Source organism: Phacochoerus africanus, chromosome 1 (assembly GCF_016906955.1).
Source record: "Phacochoerus africanus isolate WHEZ1 chromosome 1, ROS_Pafr_v1, whole genome shotgun sequence".
In the NCBI taxonomy this organism is placed as follows: domain Eukaryota; kingdom Metazoa; phylum Chordata; class Mammalia; order Artiodactyla; family Suidae; genus Phacochoerus; species Phacochoerus africanus.
Window position 1 is genome coordinate 112496049 of NC_062544.1, and position 17674 is coordinate 112513722.

General features: G+C 58.4%; 1 protein-coding gene across 1 annotated transcript in view; it reads left to right on the forward strand.

Annotated features, from left to right (window-relative positions):
- BSN (bassoon presynaptic cytomatrix protein) overlaps window positions 1–17674 on the forward strand; it is a 97959-nt gene that overhangs the window by 67832 nt on the left and 12453 nt on the right. The window contains exons 3-5 of the mRNA XM_047751845.1: window positions 719–1603; window positions 8940–9407; window positions 9847–16524. Coding sequence (XP_047607801.1) covers window positions 719–1603; window positions 8940–9407; window positions 9847–16524 — 8031 coding nt within the window. The remainder of the gene's footprint in view (window positions 1–718; window positions 1604–8939; window positions 9408–9846; window positions 16525–17674) is intronic.

The following is a 17674-nucleotide window of genomic DNA, read 5'->3' on the forward strand; positions in this document are numbered from 1 at the left end:
TCCTTAGGAAAGCAAAAGTCTCTTTTATTCTACTTATGTCACGTTGCATTACTTTGCCTTCACTTATTTTGCTCTCTAGATAGTTCATTTGTATCTTGTCTCCTTAGCTAGACTCTAAACTCCTCTAGGATGGAACTCATGATTTCTTTTTATTTTCTATGCCTTCCTCTCCCACCTATTACTCTTCACCTCTTTATTCATTCTGCAAGTTTTTATTGATTACTTACTGCCTACCAGGCACTGCACTACACCTTCCCTCCTGATTTATTATGTTATGAGATCACTCTGGCTGCTGTGAGGAAATGGCCTGCAGGGGGCAGCAGGGGAAAGAGAGTAGACCAGCTGGAGGCTATTGGGGTCATCTAGCCAGGGGGAATGAGAGCACAGATCTGTGAGATGGGATGTGGAGATGGATGATATATGCAGGTGTGAGCAGCCAGTGGGCATGGGGAGGACCCTGGCAGACAGTGGTTGGTAGTTGGGGCTGGTGAGTGTGTGACTGCCTCTGTTCTGTTCCACGTACCTGGCAGCTCCTCAAAGGCAAGGCAGTGCCGTCTGTCCCTCAGCCCCACCTCCTGGCATCCCAGAAGCACCTGAGCCAGGTTTGCTGCTCCTACCTGTGCTAGGAGCTGGCCCTGGCTGCTGTGGGCTGCAATGACCTGGGTCATGGGCGTCCCCAGTGCTGACCACTCTGATGACCATGATGCTTCCTCCTCAGGTGAAGGAGTGGCTCTGTCTGAACTGCCAGATGCAGAGGGCTCTAGGGATGGATATGACCACTGCGCCTCGCTCCAAGAGCCAGCAGCAGCTGCACTCCCCGGCCCTGTCTCCTGCCCACTCCCCAGCCAAACAGCCTCTGGGGAAGCCGGAGCAAGAGAGATCTCAGGGCCCAGGGGGACCACACCCTGGCCCCTGGCAGGCTGAGACAGCCAGGGCCACCTCAGTGCCGGGGCCTGCCCAAGCATCTGCCCCTCCAGAGGTAGGGAGGGTGTCTCCCCAGCCCTCTCTCCCCATCAAGCCTTCCACAGCTGATCCCAGGCCACCTGCAGGAGAGGTCCCGGCCAAAAGTGCCACCACAGTGCCCTCTGGGCCTGGTGCTGCTGAGCAGACCCAGGAGGGCCTCACTGGGAAGCTCTTTGGCCTTGGTGCATCACTGCTGACCCAGGCGAGCACCCTCATGTCTGCGCAGCCTGAGGCTGACTCCCAGGGCCAGCCCACCCCCAGCAAGGGGCCACCCAAGATCGTCTTCAGTGATGCCAGCAAAGAGTCTGGCCCAAGACCCCCAGGCTCAGGGACCGGGCCTGGGCCAGCACCTGGAGCCAAAACTGAGCCTGGAGCTAAAACAGGTCCTGGATCAGGGCCTGGAGCCCTGGCGAGAACTGGGGGAACAACCAGTCCAAAGCATGGCAGAGCAGAACACCAGGCAGTGTCCAAGGCTACTGCCAAGTCAAAGACCATGCCCAAGGAAAGGGCCACCTGTCCTCTGTGCCAAGCCGAGCTCAACATGGGCAGCAAGGGCCCTGCCAACTATAACACCTGCACCACCTGCAAACTCCAGGTGTGCAACCTGTGTGGCTTCAACCCGACGCCCCATCTGGTGGAGGTAAGAGCTGTGGAAGTAATGAGCATGTCCCCTTGGCCATTGGTGAGGGGCCAAGGCCTGGGGTAATGGGGGGCATGGGAGCAAGAAAGGGCTGTAGAAAGCTGGATCTGTGGCAGTCACAGGTCTGACTCTGAACAGCTGCAGGGGGGCTATGCTTCCTTATCTGTCCCTGCCCCCTGCCTGTCCTTCCACTCACAGAATTAACTGGCACAGTGGATGGAGTAATGGTGCCCACTGTTTCTGAGCCAGAGGTAGCTGGGTCAGGAGGCCCTCTACTGGCCTCCCCATTCTCAGCTATCATGGGCATGGCCCTGATGGAAGATGCCATTTGCCCCTGCTCCTGTAGGAAGAGCCTGAGGTCCCACCCTGCCCTCAGTTCGTGACCCTAATGGGGGTTGAAGGGCCATTAGGCAGAGGGCTGTTCCCTGATGCCCAGGGCAGGGCAGAAGGCTTTCTCACAGCGGGGATAGGCCATGGCCCACTGCCCCAGCTCCAGCCCAGGCAGGCAATATCCTCCCTCCCTCTCCTCTTTTGGGGTCATGGATGTTGATGTCTACTTATTCAAGCTATAGCCTTTGGTCTACATATTTTCCCCTGGCAGGGCCTAGATCTCCTTGGAGCTGATTGTGGGAATGCTCCCAGATGCTCTTCATACCCATAGGAAAGTTTGAGGAAGTGCTGGGGTTGGGGCCTGTCTCTCTGCATTCCCTCTTCTGCAGGAGGGTTCTGGGCCTCGTGTAGAACTGAGTGGAAGTTAGCAGGAGGCCCGGTGTGCTCTTGAAGCTTGGAGCCCAGCCAGGGAGGCTCAGAAGTTATGGAGATACCCTGGCAGAACAGGATGGACCTGGGCCAGGAGGCTGCTTCTACTCCTCTGCTTACCCGCGCCACCCTGCCTAGGGCCATCCACGAGAACCCTACGTTGGCTGCCTTGTGCATAGCTGGGTATGTCCCCTTTTGTGAGTGCCCTTGAGGTCTATGATTGGCTCATCTTGGCAGATGGTTGTGTCCCCAGCTGTGTCACATCAGGGGATAGCAAGCCAAGCACCCTCCTCCTGCACAGGGCAGCCACCTGAGTTCTTGAGGCTCCTGGGCTGAGCCATGTGTGACTGATGGCAGGGCAGGGGGGTGTGGAGTGCAGACCACTGCTGGCCCAGAAGATGGAGGAGAGTATGGTTTTGCTGTGGTATATGTGGCATCTTGTTCTGACTTGCCTGGAGCCAGGCCTCCGTGGGAGCAGCCCATTGTGATAAGGAAGACTACTTTGGCTGCCACAGGCCATATTTTCTAACATGCAGGGATGAGTGTCCTGAGCAAGACACCTCCTCATGTGATGCCCATGTGGCCCTCCAGGCCCTCACTGCCACCTCCCCAAGCCCTAGGTCCAGGGGCTCATTGGAGGGCAGCTGGCCTGGCTGCCTGGGATGGTGAGGGGACACCTGGGGGTCACCACAGGGCCAGGGGAACTCCAATCCACAGCCAGGCATATGCGTACTGCCAGGTAGGGCAGCCTGACACTGAGAGACTGTGAATCCTAGTGGACTGCTGAGCTGGCCCAGCCTGGAGGACCCTTGTCCCCAAGAGACCTCCTGGCCCACATTTCCTCATTAAGCAGGATATGCAGAGAGGAAGGGAAAAATGTCTCTGTCCAGGAGTGTAAATGTTCCTGACAGTTCCTTTCAGCAGCCTCTGGGCCAGGCCAGGGGACGTGCTGATTCTGTCCAAACAGAAGTGTTTCAGTCACATGCTGACACTGGGGAAGTGGTCTGGGTTCTGATCTCAGCCTCTTACTACTGCTCAGGTGTTGCTTTCTTGGACCCTGCAGCTTCTGTCTCTCAATCGCCAGTGTTGCCCCCTGCCCAAACTCCTCATGTCCCACTGTCTCCATGTCCTACTCTCCTGCTACCTCCTTGGCCATGACCACCCTTGGCTCCACAGGATCTGATGGGCTCCATGGGCTTGATGGTAAAGCTGCTGGACGTCCTGGACCTAGCTCCTCCCCACTCGCAGCCTCTGCTTCCTTGCCCCCTGCTCCTGACAATCAGAAAGTGGCCAAGCTTCTCTGATTCCTTTCTCCTCATGGCTCTGCTTATTAATGCTGCTGTCCCCAGAAGGAGAGCCTGTGGCTTCTCCTGGCAAAAGTGTGGATGGGCAGCCATCATGCCCCCTCCCGTGGTTCCTGCTACAGAAACTGTGCCACTGTCAGTCATCAGAGATGCAGGCCTGGGGTCACCCTCAGCTCTCTCTCTCTCACTTCAGTGTCCACTCCATGGACCAAGCCATGCTGGCTCTGCCTTCCCACTGGCACTAGAACCCTGGCTTCTTCTCTCCATCCCTGCGGCCACTTCCCTACTCCAAGCCCTTGTCTTCTGTCACCCAGACAATGTTGAAAACTTTCTCATGGCTCCACTTGCCTTGCAAGGGGCTCGTGGGGAGGGGCTGGTGCTTGGTGTGTCCCCCTCCCCTCCCCTTTAACCTGCATTGTTGCTTTTTTTCACTGAGGATCTTCACTAGGCCATGGGCCATCTTTAATCTCTCCTCAGTGAATGGCCACTTGGCATTCAGAACAATTTTGTGCTTCCCTGTGTGTTCTTGGTAAGAGGCTCCTGACTTCTCAGAAGGTGCCCCAGATACATCCTGCCTTGGAGGGAGGTGGCAGGGCTGGCAGGACCTTCTCCAGGACTGAGGGGTAGGTCTGCCCTGGCTGTCACTCCCCATCAGGCTGGGGATGACTGTGCTGTCTCTGTGCACAGCGTGAGGCAGAGGGACCCATGTCTGCATGTAGGCTGGGGGCCTGAGGGAGGGATGGGCCAGGGGAGCCCCACTGCCAGAGCCCCACGGGCCTGTTTGACCTGCTGTGGCTCCACCTGAGGTCGGAGTCCTCTTTCTGGGATGCTGGGGTGGGACTTATCCTTAGTATCTCTGAGCTCTAGAACTCTTTTTACCTTCTTTCCAGAAAGGGAGTCCAGAGCATACAATGGAGGAGGCAGTTGATCCCTTTTCCCTTTGAAATTTCCTTTGAAAAAATAACCATGGTACTATTTAGTGAGTCATTTCATAATTAAGAGTTGTTGATTCCAAATTTTTTATCTATTTATCTTTCTGAAGGATAATAGTACCCTCTGGCTTAATTTTTAATTGGCTTTCAGTTCAAAATAGAGTTTGTGAAGAAATTTGTGGAATTGGAATTGTTACAGTAACACTGGCGTTTCTTATCTTGTAATTGCCAAAATACCAGCCATGGCCTTGAGAAGTCAGGCCTTCCTGGGCAGAGGGCTTGGCACCTGTGATTTGTGGGATGAGCTGGGCTTCTTTGGGGCAGAGGCTTTAGCTGAGGCATCAGAGGAGAGACCAACAGCTGCCTCTGCTCTAGATGTGCCTCAATCTGCCTATGGGGGGAGTGATTTCAGGGAGCCTTGTTTCCTCCTCTGTGCACTGCAGGCCATAGTTCCTGACTCTTAGGTTTCTGTGAGAACCAGGTGAGACACCATCCCTCAGATGCTTGTGCAAGGCCTCACACACAGCCCTCAAACCAGGAGATTGGAGCTAGAGTGTCCTAAAAGAGGGTCTCTACAGGGAAGAAAGAGCTGCACCAGCCCCAACTATCTTGACACCAAGGTCGGTGCAAGATCCTGGTTTCCTGCGGGACGGCCCACAGGGAACAAACACATTTGATGCGGAAGCAGGAGAGCATGGTACACATTCGGGGTATCAGGGAGGATCCCTCTTATTGGAGGCAGAGGCCCAGGAAGGAGGAGCCTATGCATGTCTGGGGACAGGGAAGTGTTGGGTCACAGAGTTAGGAGAGGAACAGTAACTCCAGTGATGGCCAACCTGTAGCCTAGTGTGCAAGTCTCAGGCTTTTTTACCTCTAGGTATCCTTCTCTCAGGAGTTCTCATCCACTGCCCTTGGTTGGCAGTGGGGCTGGTGGTACGTTGAGCTCAGCAGCCAGCCTGGTGTCACCTAGGCCAGCTCCATATACAGAAAGACTGTGTGCTGCACGGTCATTTGGACTGTGACAGACAGTGCAAGGAGGATGCCCAGCTTCCTCTTGGCCCACAAGGCACAGGGGCCAGTGATCCTGGAAGGTAGCAGGTCACCTGCCTGTGGGGTACCCCACCAACTCTCTCAGAAAACTCACTTCCCCTACCTCACCCTGAACCCCCTAGCTCCATCTGGAGGAATGCGCAACTGTGCCTCCCACCGTTATTAGACAATGATTGCCCTTGGGGATTCCTACCTTCCTGCCCCCAGAAAGGAACTGGACAGAGGAAGACAAGGCAGAAATTGTCCTCAGAGCTTTGCATTGTCCACCCCCAGCTCCCAGATTGTCCCCTACTCACTTGCCAAAGGGGCTAAGTAAAGGGGCAAGGGAGTAGCAGCTCCCCAAGGGCTGGGGCTGGGTGAGGGAGAGTAGGAAAGAGAATGTGCAGGTGAATGAATGAATGAGGGAGTAAACACTAAAGGGAGAAAAGGAGTGAAAGAACAGGAAATGAAGGATCAGGGAGGGGGGCTAAGAGGGGTGGGGGCCTGACGTGAGGGGCAGAGATGAGAGCAGCATGAATAAAGGAAGGAGTCCAGGCCTCAGTTCACAGCTGCCTGCCTCCCACCCCATCCTCATCCTCCAGAGGATTTGGGTCTCAGCCCGGTCTCCCCGGGCTCTACCACTAGTGGCCCCAATGCACTGTACCCTCTCCCCAGATCCCCGGAGAGCTGGGGAAGGGCCTCCAGCAGCCAGGCCAGGTGTTTATTTTTAGCTCTTACCTCACATGCCTCCTCCTGCCTGCCCTCCCTCCCTCCCTCCTTCCTTCCTTCCCTCACCGTCTGCTATAGCAGAGCCAGGAGCAAGAGGGCCGACTGGGCAGCCCCTCCGGAAGCCTGGCTGCCTCTGTGAGTAAGCGTGGGAGGGAACAAAGCCTTGGGAGCATGTGACCTCTGCGAAGGGCTAGGCCTCTGGGCTCAGGTGGGCAGGCCACCGCAAGGGGTTGCCCTGAGCTCTTGGCATTAATTCTGCTGCTTCCATCCAGGCCACCCTTCCAAGGTACCCTTGCTTCATTTGGATTGTTGCTTCTGGGGTTGGGTATGCAGGCCAGAGGTGGAGGTCAGAGGTTTGCCAAGCCACCAAAGTGAGCCAAGGCAGGCAACCTCACCTTAAAAGGCCTAACCTGGGATGGCTGTGCATGGACCCAAGGTAGAGTCAGAGCAGTGTGGTCTTGGGCCAGTCCCCTGTCTCAGCCCAGAATCCTAACTCTATCATGCCGATCCTGGGGCTAGGGACAATGCTGTTTGCTCATTTCCACAACTCTCTCTGGGCCTCTGCCTACACCCCTCCCACCTCTTTAGGATCTTTTTGCCATCTCATAGTCCTCTCTGACATGGAGGGATTTCCACTGAGACCCCAGGTGATTCTAGGGCCCTGTGGATGGTATTCCTGGCTCAGCCCATCCTAGGCACCAAGTGAGCTCGAGGCCCAGCAAGTGACCAGCACCTATTGCCTCAGAGAAGTTCGTATGGAGGATACATGGAGCATCAGATAAGGCCTAAGGGAGTCAGCAGTGGGGCCAGGCTTTGTAAGGAACAGGGGGCATACTTCCAGGACCTCTGAAGAGTCCCCCTTCATAACTGAGCCCCTCTGCCTGGGATCTATGTGTGGAATTGGTTCTCCAGGCAGAGTTGGAGCTCCAGGCTCTGGGAAGCAGTCTCAAGGCCTTGAGTAACAAGCCTGTGGAACAGACCTAGTCCTCAGTAAACTCAAAGACCTTGCTACTTGCCCGACCTGGCTTCTGCTAGGGCCCAGAGAAGAAATGTGGTGTCTACTTCTATGGGCAGGAAACCAGGGCAGAATCATTGATATGGCATCTGCCATGGTGGCCTGAGGATGCCAGGCTGAGGGCAGACACCTTAGAGGTATGAGGCTCCCAAGGTTCTGCCAGGTAGGCTAGGGTCTGACTTGGGCCCAGGGGCTGTGTGTGAGGTAAGGGTGCTGAGGATGCTGACCCATTGTGGGCTAGTGAGAGCCAAGGGCCACCTCTTTGCCCTGTCCCTGGCTCTTTGACTTTGTGGTTCTATATCCTGTGGTTCTCCTAATGTCCCATCCTGGTGGTTAAGCTGCTGCTAGGAGCCTGAGTGTTGTGCAAGAGCAGGACAGTAGGAGTCTATGCTCTGCACCCCTGGGGCAGGAGCAGACATGGGTGTGTGCTGTTGCTCTCATTTCCCATCCAAACCCCTTGTGGGCTGGGACAGGGCCTCAAGTCTTGCCAAGGAGGAACCCTGACTCAAGGAGGCTCCTGGGAGACATGCTCCTGCCAGCCTCTCACCTGCTGCAGAAATCACTTTCTCAGGGCCTGGGATGCTCAGACTCCATCCCTCTGCAGATAGCAGGACCTAAGGGGTCTGACTTGCTGTCTGGTGTCGTTGGAACTTCGCCATTGATACCCATGTCTTACTCAGAATGACCTCTCTGGGGCTCTGAGCTCTAAGAATGCTCATGCCAGCCTGTGTCTGTCTTAGTCATGGCTGTGTCTCCAGCCCCCAGCACTGAGCCTGACGCAGAGAGCGATCCTGAAAGTGGTGGACTGATGGTCCAGGACTTGATCCCAGCCCAGCTCTGGAGGAAGCAGGGCCCCTGGCCTAAAGGCCAGCACACACAGTCCCCATCAGAAGAACAGCCCAGCGCTCAGGGAGCTGGGGAAGGTTTCTGCCTGGTGGTCTTTGCTGGCCTCAGACAAGGTGACTTGGGCAGGAGGTGTGAGCAGAGGGGACTGCTCAGCCCAACTCCCCACCCCCAAGCAGGGCCTCTCCCAGACAGCCTACCCTGGCCCCAGGAGCCTGCACCTTCCCAGCCCAGCCCTACTTGGGTATGGAGGACAGTTTCTGAGGCCTGAGAGCTAAGAGGCTGGGTGGGGCAATGTGTCCAGGAGGTGCTCCCTGCCTGATGCCTTCCTGGTCTACAGGGGTTCTCACCTGGGGGACTCTGCACCACTCGAGGGGCTCTTTATACCTTGAGGGTGAGCCCCGAGCAACCTCCTTTCCCCAGACCCTTGTGCTACTTTCCCTTCCAGGGTCTCCTCCTTTTCTGGCCAAGTGAAAAGCTCTCTATGTAAGGAAGGGGCCCTTCTTTGGGCTTCATCTTTTTAACTCTGTGTATGTGCATCTGAAGGATGGGGAAATCTGTTATTTGGGGGCAACAAATCTATAAGACTTTTTCTCCTCATGCCTTTACTACCATGCTTTGGAACACCTTCTACTTGAGGTTACAGAAATAGTCACAGAAATAACCTCTGAGTACTTCAGTGTCTGTGATTTTCATCACACCCCTCTTCTCCCATTTCCTTACAGAAAACCGAGTGGCTCTGTCTGAACTGCCAAACTAAGCGGCTGCTGGAGGGCAGCCTAGGAGAGCCGACCCCCCTGCCACTGCTTACCTCACAGCAGCCCCCTGGAGGAGCCCCTCACCATGCAACTGGAACAGCCCCTCCAAAGCAGAAGGGGCCACAGGGACTGGGCCAGCCATCAGGCCCCTCGCCTGCCAAGGCCAGTCCCCTGCCCACCAAGGCCAGTCCCCTGCCCACCAAAGCCAGTCTCTTGCCCAAGCCCCTCAGGGCTTCTGAACCCAGCAGGATCCCAAGCAATGCCCAGGAAAAGAAGATTGGAGTCCCAGCTAAAGCTGAGCCTGTGCCGAAGCCACCTCCAGAGACTCCCCTCCCCCCTGGAACTCCTAAAGCAAAGGCTGCAGTACGGAGGACTGAACCTGCCAGCCCCGCTGTCAGGGCTGTTCCAGAAGTCCCCAAGGGTGGAGAGGCAGAGGTCAGTCTCATTCACTTTCAAGGAATCCTAGCTTTCTAGATTCTAGCAGTCTAGAGAGGGCTTAGTTCCCTCGGAGACTGGGATGTAGGCCTGGGACAGGCCCTTTGGGACCACAGAGGACAGCAGGGCCTAGATGAGGTCCTGGTGGGCCTGGAGCCTTTGAGCTCTAGGCCGATCCTGTGTCTGACACCTTGGAGGATGCTTTGTTTGGGTTTGCTACTACTAGATCTAGTAAAGTTTTTCATTGAGAACCTAGGGCTGCTTGAAGTTCGACATGGTAATTCAGGACCAGAGCATTGGAGTGGGTGGTAAACCCTGATCCCCTGGGAGGTAGAGGTTCCTTTCCCCAGGGCCCTGGGATTGACAGAGAGGTCTGGGCTCCCCCACAAGCTGTCTGCCATGGGGGTACATACAGCATCTGCTTCTCACCCTGCTACAGGAGCCAGTGGGCAAGCCTTACTCTCAGGAGCTGTCTCGAAGCCCACAGAGCCTCAGCGACACAGGCTATTCCTCTGATGGTGTCTCCAGCTCCCAGAGCGAGATCACAGGTGTTGTGCAGCAGGAGGTAGAGCAGCTAGACAGTGCAGGGGTATCGGGGCAACGCCCACCCAGCCCCTCAGAGCTCCACAAGGTGGGGAGCAGCATGCAACCATCGTTGGAGGCCCAGGGCCCGGTCCCCAGTGGCGAGCAGAGCAAGCCACCCTGCAGCAGTAGTGAGGAGCAAAAGCGGCGGCCCCATTCCTTGTCCATCATGCCCGAGGCCTTCAACTCTGATGAGGAGCTGGAGGATATCCTGGAGGAAGAAGAAGACTCTCTGGAGTGGGGGCACCAGAGAGAGCAACGGGACACAGCTGAGTCTTCAGATGACTTTGGCAGCCAGCTGAGGCACGACTATGTAGAGGACAGCAGTGAAGGTGGCCTGTCCCCTCTTCCACCCCAGCCCCCAGCGCGGGCAGCAGAACTGACTGATGAGGAGTTCATGCGGCGGCAGATACTAGAGATGAGTGCCGAGGAAGACAACCTGGAGGAGGATGACACCACCACTCCTGGGCCTGGCCCGGCCAAACATGGCTCCCAGAAGGGTGGCCAGAGGCCCAGGTCTGAGCCTGGCCAAGAGCCAGGAGCACTGACAAAGAAGCGCCTACCCCACAATGCCACCACAGGCTATGAGGAGCTACTTTCTGAGGGAGGTCCAGCAGAGGTCACAGATGGCCCTGGGGCCCTGCAGGGCGGGCTCCGCCGCTTCAAGACCATCGAGCTCAATAGCACAGGCAGCTACGGCCATGAGCTGGACCTGGGTCAAGGCCCTGACCCCAGCCTGGACCGGGAGCCTGAGCTGGAGATGGAGAGCCTGACAGGCTCACCTGAGGACCGCTCCCGCGGGGAGCAGTCCTCCACACTGCCAGCCTCCACACCCAGCTACACGTCGGGCACCTCTCCCACCTCCCTATCCTCACTAGAGGAGGACAGCGACAGCAGCCCCAGCCGCCGGCAGCGGCTGGAAGAAGCCAAGCAGCAGCGCAAGGCCCGGCACCGCTCGCACGGGCCCCTGCTGCCCACCATCGAGGACTCCTCAGAGGAGGAGGAGCTGCGGGAGGAGGAGGAGCTGCTGCGGGAGCAGGAGAAGATGCGGGAGGTGGAACAGCAGCGCATCCGCAGCACTGCCCGCAAGACCCGTCGTGACAAGGAGGAACTTCGGGCTCAGCGACGGCGCGAGCGCTCCAAGACCCCTCCTAGTAACCTGTCGCCCATTGAGGATGCCTCCCCCACAGAGGAGCTGAGGCAGGCGGCCGAGATGGAGGAGCTACATCGTTCCTCCTGCTCCGAGTACTCGCCCTCACCCTCCCTTGACTCAGAGGCTGAAGCCCTGGATGGAGGCCCCACTCGGCTCTACAAGTCGGGCAGTGAGTACAACCTGCCCACCTTCATGTCCCTCTACTCCCCAACCGAGACACCCTTGGGCAGCACCACCACTCCCAGTTCCGGCCGGCCCCTCAAGAGCGCTGAGGAGGCCTATGAGGAGATGATGCGGAAGGCTGAGTTGCTTCAGCGGCAACAAGGCCAAGCAGCAGGGGGCCGAGGGCCCCAGGGTGGCCCCTCGCAGCCCATAGGCCCCCGGAGCCAGGATTCCTTTGAATACCAGGACACCCCGGACCATGACTATGGCAGGGCTATGCAGCCTGCCTCAGAGGACACGTCAGCCAGCCTGGGAGCAGCCGTGTACGAGGAGATCCTGCAGACGTCACAGAGCATTGCCCGCATGCACCAGGCCTCCTCACAGGACCTGGCCTTTGCTGAGGATAAGAAGATGGAGAAGCAGTTTCTGAATGCCGAGAGTGCGTACATGGACCCAATGAAACAAAATGGCGGCCCTCTTACCCCTGGCACCAGTCCCACCCAGCTCGCTGCCCCCGTGTCCTTCTCCATCTCCACCTCCTCAGACAGCAGTGGGAGCCGAGTCATTCCTGACGTCCGTGTTACTCAGCATTTTGCAAAAGAGTCTCAGGACCCCCTCAAATTGCATAGCTCTCCTGCTGCCCCCAGCTCTGCCTCTAAGGAAGTAGGCATATCCTTCTCCCAGGGCCCCGGGACCCCAGCCTCCACAGCTGCGGCCCCTTGTCCGGCTGGCCTGCCACGAGGGTATGTGACTCTGACGTCCCCTGCAGGCTCTGAGCGCAGCCTTTCACCGTCCTCCACAGGCCACAGCTATGGACAGAGCCCAACCACTGCAAACTATGGGTCTCAAACTGAGGAGCTACCTCAGGCCCTCAGCAGCCCTGCTATGAGTGGCTGGGCTTCCAGAGAGAAGCCCCTGAGTGTGAGTGATGGCGAAAGTGGCACCCCCCAGACCTCCCGGGGCTATTCCTACTTTGCAGGCGCCAGCCCTCCTCTTTCCCCATCTTCTCCCACAGAGACTCCCACATTCTCCCCTGGCAGGCTGGGCCCAAGGGCCACAGCAGAGTTCTCTACACAGACACCAAGCCCGACCCCTGCCTCAGACATGCCGCGGAGCCCTGGCACCCCCGCCCTGACACCCACAGTGGCTCAGGGCACACAAACGCCACACCGACCCAGCACACCTCGCCTGGTATGGCAGCAGTCCTCTCAGGAGGCCCCCTTTATGGTCATCACACTGGCATCAGATGCCTCCAGCCAGACCAAGATGGTACATGCCAGTGCCTCCACCTCCCCAGTGTGCTCACCCACAGATAGCCAGCCCACCACCTACAGCTACAGCCAGACAACACCTCCAAGTGTGTCTCAGCTGCCCCCAGAGCCACTAGGGCCCCCTGGCTTACCACGGGCATCCAGTGCTGGTGCAGATGGGCCCCTGGCACTGTATGGCTGGGGTGCCCTCCCTGCTGAGAACATCTCCCTGTGCCGGATCTCCTCTGTCCCTGGAACGTCCAGGGTTGAGCCAGGCCCCAGGCCCCCTGGCAGCGCCGTGGTAGACCTTCGAACAGCCGTCAAGCCCACACCCATCATCCTCACCGATCAGGGCATGGACCTGACCTCTCTTGCCGTAGAAGCAAGGAAGTATGGCCTTGCTCTGGATCCAATCCCAGGACGGCAGTCGACTGCTGTGCAGCCTTTAGTTATCAACCTCAATGCCCAGGAGCAGACCCATGCCTTTCTCAGCTCCGCCACCAGCGTAAGCATCACCATGGCCTCATCTGTGCTCATGGCTCAGCAAAAGCAGCCTGTGGTCTATGGAGACCCCTTCCAGAGCCGGCTTGACTTTGGCCAGGGTGCAGGTAGCCCTGTGTGCCTGGCCCAGGTTAAGCAAGTAGAGCAGGCTGTCCAGACAGCCCCATACCGTGGTGGGCCCCGGGCAAGACCCAGGGAAGCCAAATTTGCCAGGTATAACCTGCCCAACCAGGTAGCATCTCTGGCCAGAAGGGATGTTTTGATCACTCAGGTGGGCGCTACCCAGAGTGTTGGTCTCAAGTCAGGCTCAGTGCTGGAGCCTGGTGCTGAACCCCACCGGGCTGCCCCTGCAGAGCTGCGGTCACACACCCTGTCCAGTGCCAGGAAGCCACATACAGTGGTGGTGCAGATGGGAGAGGGCACAGCAGGCACTGTGACCACACTGGTCCCAGAGGAGCCAGCAGGTGCCCTGGACCTGACAGGGATGAGGCCTGAGAGCCAGCTGGCATGCTGTGACATGGTCTACAAGTTCCCCTTTGGCAGTAGCTGCACAGGCACTTTCCACCCGACCCCCAGCGTGCCTGAGAAGAGTGTGGCAGATGTTGCCCCACCTGGCCAAGGCAGCAGCCCTTTCTACGGTCCCCGGGACCCTGAGCCTCCTGAGCCCCCCACCTACCGAGCACAGGTGGTAGGGGGCCCTGGGTCCCATGAGGAGCAGAGGCCCTACCCACAGGGCCTCCCTGGCAGGCTGTACTCGTCCATGTCTGACACCAATTTGGCTGAGGCTGGCCTCAACTACCATGCCCACAGGATTGGGCAGCTCTTCCAGGGCCCTGGACGAGACTCGGCCATGGACCTCAGCTCACTGAAGCACTCCTACAGCCTAGGCTTTGCAGATGGACGCTACCTTGGGCAGGGCTTGCAGTATGGTTCCTTCACAGATCTGCGTCATCCCACAGACCTTTTGACTCACCCACTTCCCATGCGGCGCTACAGCTCAGTGTCAAACATCTACTCAGATCACAGGTATGGCCCACGGGGAGATACTGCTGGCTTCCAGGAGGCTAGCCTGGCCCAGTACAGTGCCACTACGGCTCGTGAGATCAGCCGTATGTGTGCTGCCCTCAACTCTATGGACCAGTATGGAGGGCGTCATGGCAGTGGCAGCGGCGGCAGCGGCCCCGACCTCGTGCAGTACCAGCCCCAGCCTGGGCTCAGTGCCCCACAGGGTCTGGGTCCCCTCAGGCCTGGCCTCCTTGGGAACCCCACCTTCCCAGAGGGCCACCCAAGTCCTGGGAACCTGGCCCAGTACAGGCCTACAGCAGGCCAAGGAACAGCAGTCAGACAGCTGCTACCATCTACAGCCACTGTGCGTGCAGCCGATGGCATGATCTACTCGACCATCAACACTCCAATTGCTGCAACACTGCCCATCACCACCCAGCCTGCCTCAGTACTGAGGCCCATGGTGCGTGGCAGCATGTACAGGCCTTATGCATCTAGTGGAATCGCAGCCGTGCCACTCGCCAGCCTGACACGCATGCCCATGATTGCCCCCCGGGTACCTTTTGGGCCTGCAGGGCCATACCGATATCCTGTACCAAGTAGATTCCCCACTGCTTCCAGCATTCCACCTGCTGAGGGTCCTGTCTACCTGGGGAAACCTGCTGCTGCCAAGGCCCCAGGGGCTGGCCCACCAAGGTCAGAGCTGCCTGCCGGGGCTGCTCGGGAGGAGTCACTTTCCACAGCCACCCCTGCTGCTGTCAAGGAGGCTATGGCAGCCCCAGCCCCAGCCCCAGCCCCAGTCCCAGCCCCACTAGCTGGCCAGAAGCTGCCTGTAGATGCTGCTTCTGGGGGTGGTGGTGGGGCCCTAAGCCGGCCAGGGCTAGAGAAGGAGGAAGTGTCACAGGAGGAGAGGCAACGGAAACAGCAGGAGCAACTGCTCCAGCTGGAGCGAGAACGGGTGGAGTTGGAAAAGCTGCGGCAGCTGCGGCTGCAGGAGGAGCTGGAGCGGGAGCGTGTAGAGCTGCAGAGACACCGAGAGGAAGAGCAGCTGCTAGTGCAGCGGGAGTTGCAGGAGCTGCAGACCATCAAGCACCACGTGCTGCAGCAGCAGCAGGAGGAACGTCAGGCTCAGTTTGCCCTGCAACGGGAGCAGCTAGCTCAGCAGCGTCTGCAGCTGGAGCAGATCCAGCAGCTGCAGCAGCAGCTGCAGCAGCAGCTAGAGGAACAGAAGCAGCGGCAAAAGGCTCCCTTCCCTGTGGACTGTGAGGCACCCGGTCGAGGGCCTCCCCCGGCTGCCACAGAGCTGGCTCAGAATGGCCAATACTGGCCACCACTGACTCACACAGCCTTCATTGCTGTGGCTGGGCCTGAGGGGCCTGGGCAGCCTCGTGAGGCTGTGCTGCACCGGGGTCTCCCCAGCTCTGCCTCAGACATGTCACTGCAGACTGAGGAGCAGTGGGAGGCAGGCCGAAGCAGCATCAAGAAGCGACACTCCATGCCACGCCTGAGGGATGCGTGTGAGCAAGAGTCAGGGCCTGAGCCCTGTGTGGTCAAGAGGATTGCAGACAGCAGCGTGCAGACAGATGACGAGGATGGGGAGGGTCGCTATGTCCTGACCCCCCGGCGCCGCCGGGCCCGCCGGAGTGCTGACTGCAGCGTGCAGACGGATGACGAGGACAGTGCCGAGTGGGAGCAGCCGGTGCGCCGACGCAGGTCCCGTCTTTCCCGCCACTCAGACTCCGGCTCCGACAGCAAGCACGACGCTACCGCCTCATCATCCACTGCCACCCCCACCATGAGGGCCATGAGCAGCGTGGGCATCCAGACCATCAGTGACTGCTCTGTGCAAACGGAGCCTGACCAGCTGCCCAGAGTCTCCCCTGCTATCCACATCACAGCTGCCACCGACCCCAAGGTGGAGATCATCAGATACATCTCGGCGCCAGAGAAGACTGGGCATGGGGAGAGCCTGGCCTGCCAGACAGAGCCAGATGGGCAGGCCCAGGGTGTGCCTGGGTCACAGCTTGTAGGGCCAACTGCTATCAGCCCCTACCTGCCTGGCATCCAGATCGTCACTCCAGGGCCCCTGGGCAGATTCGAAAAAAAGAAGCCGGATCCCTTGGAGATTGGATACCAGGCCCACCTGCCCCCGGAGTCGCTCTCACAGCTTGTGAGCCGCCAGCCTCCCAAGTCCCCCCAGGTCCTCTACTCACCAGTCTCACCCCTGTCCCCACACCGGCTCCTGGACACCTCCTTTGCTTCCAGTGAGAGGCTGAACAAGGCTCACGTGAGTCCCCAGAAGCACTTCACGGCTGACAGCGCTCTCCGCCAGCAGACGCTGCCGCGCCCCATGAAGACCCTGCAGCGATCCCTGTCTGACCCTAAGCCCCTCAGCCCCACCGCCGAGGAGTCCGCCAAAGAGAGGTTCTCCCTCTACCAGCACCAGGGGGGACTGGGTAGCCAGGTATGGGCACAGGGGCTGGTCCAGGGTGGGACAGGGGTCTCTGCCTAGCCTGGGGGGCCCCACAGGGAGGGGCTTCTCCTGGGGTGGGGGTGGAGTCACCTCCAGCTCCAGAGGCCCAGAGCTAGGAGTTGAGGAACTGACCTTTCTCCATGCACTTCTGCTGGAGCCCATAGCCCAGCAAGGACATCCTGGGCAAAACATACTCATTCATGGGCCCGGCAGTGATCCAGACCCTGCTAGAAACTTCAGCCTCTCCTTAACACTGCCTCTTCACGGCCCATACATAGTCCAGTCCCTGCTACCTCCCTCTTCAGGCCTCCTCAGCCCTCCCCTCCACTCTGGGCCCCTCCTACTCCAAACCTCTCCTGTGAATGTTTCCTCAGAAAATCAGAAACATGCACCTGGCTGGGCTGCTCCCCAGTCCCCAGCCCTGGCCTGGCTTCCATTGCCCCACAGGAAGCCCAAGCCTCTTGGACTATCATTCATGGCCCATCCTAATGAGCTGCAGTGTGCTCTGCCTCATCTTGTCCCCTATCCTTATCTGGCCCTCAGCAAAGCTGTTTCCACACCCGTCTGTTCCCATAGATAGGGCTCCTAGAGCATAAACTTACCTTGTCTGTGGCTTTAGTTGCCAACCATGTCGTGGGACTGTGAGAAGTGGCCTGCCCTGGTGGGAAGATTGGGGTTGCAAGAGCCTGATGCCAAGGACTTTCAGCACCAGGCTAGGGGTGGGCTTTTCTTAGAGGCTCTTGGAACTTCTGGATGTTTCAGGCGAGTAAAATAGGCCAAGATGGGTACATTAGAAAGCTTCCTGCACAGAATGTAGGCAGATGAACTAAAGGAAAAGACTATACAAGTAGCCCTGGGGAGAGCTTGTAGGAGCCAGAGGCATTGTGAGATATATTTACTGGTTTTCTGGGTGTGATGCAGAGAGAAGGTGGGGCCTCGGGTGGGGGCTTGTGGAGGTGAGTCTGGGTAGGGGAGCACCCTGGGGTCTGCAGGCCAGAGTGGGTGGAGGTGGGGTCAGAAGTCTAGACTGGCAGGGAGTACAGGTTAGAGAGGCAGGTGGTCTTGACTCCAAGCCAGGGTCGACACAGAGGTCCCATGGGCTGGCCATGGGGGGCCACGCCAGGATGGGCACTCATGGTGT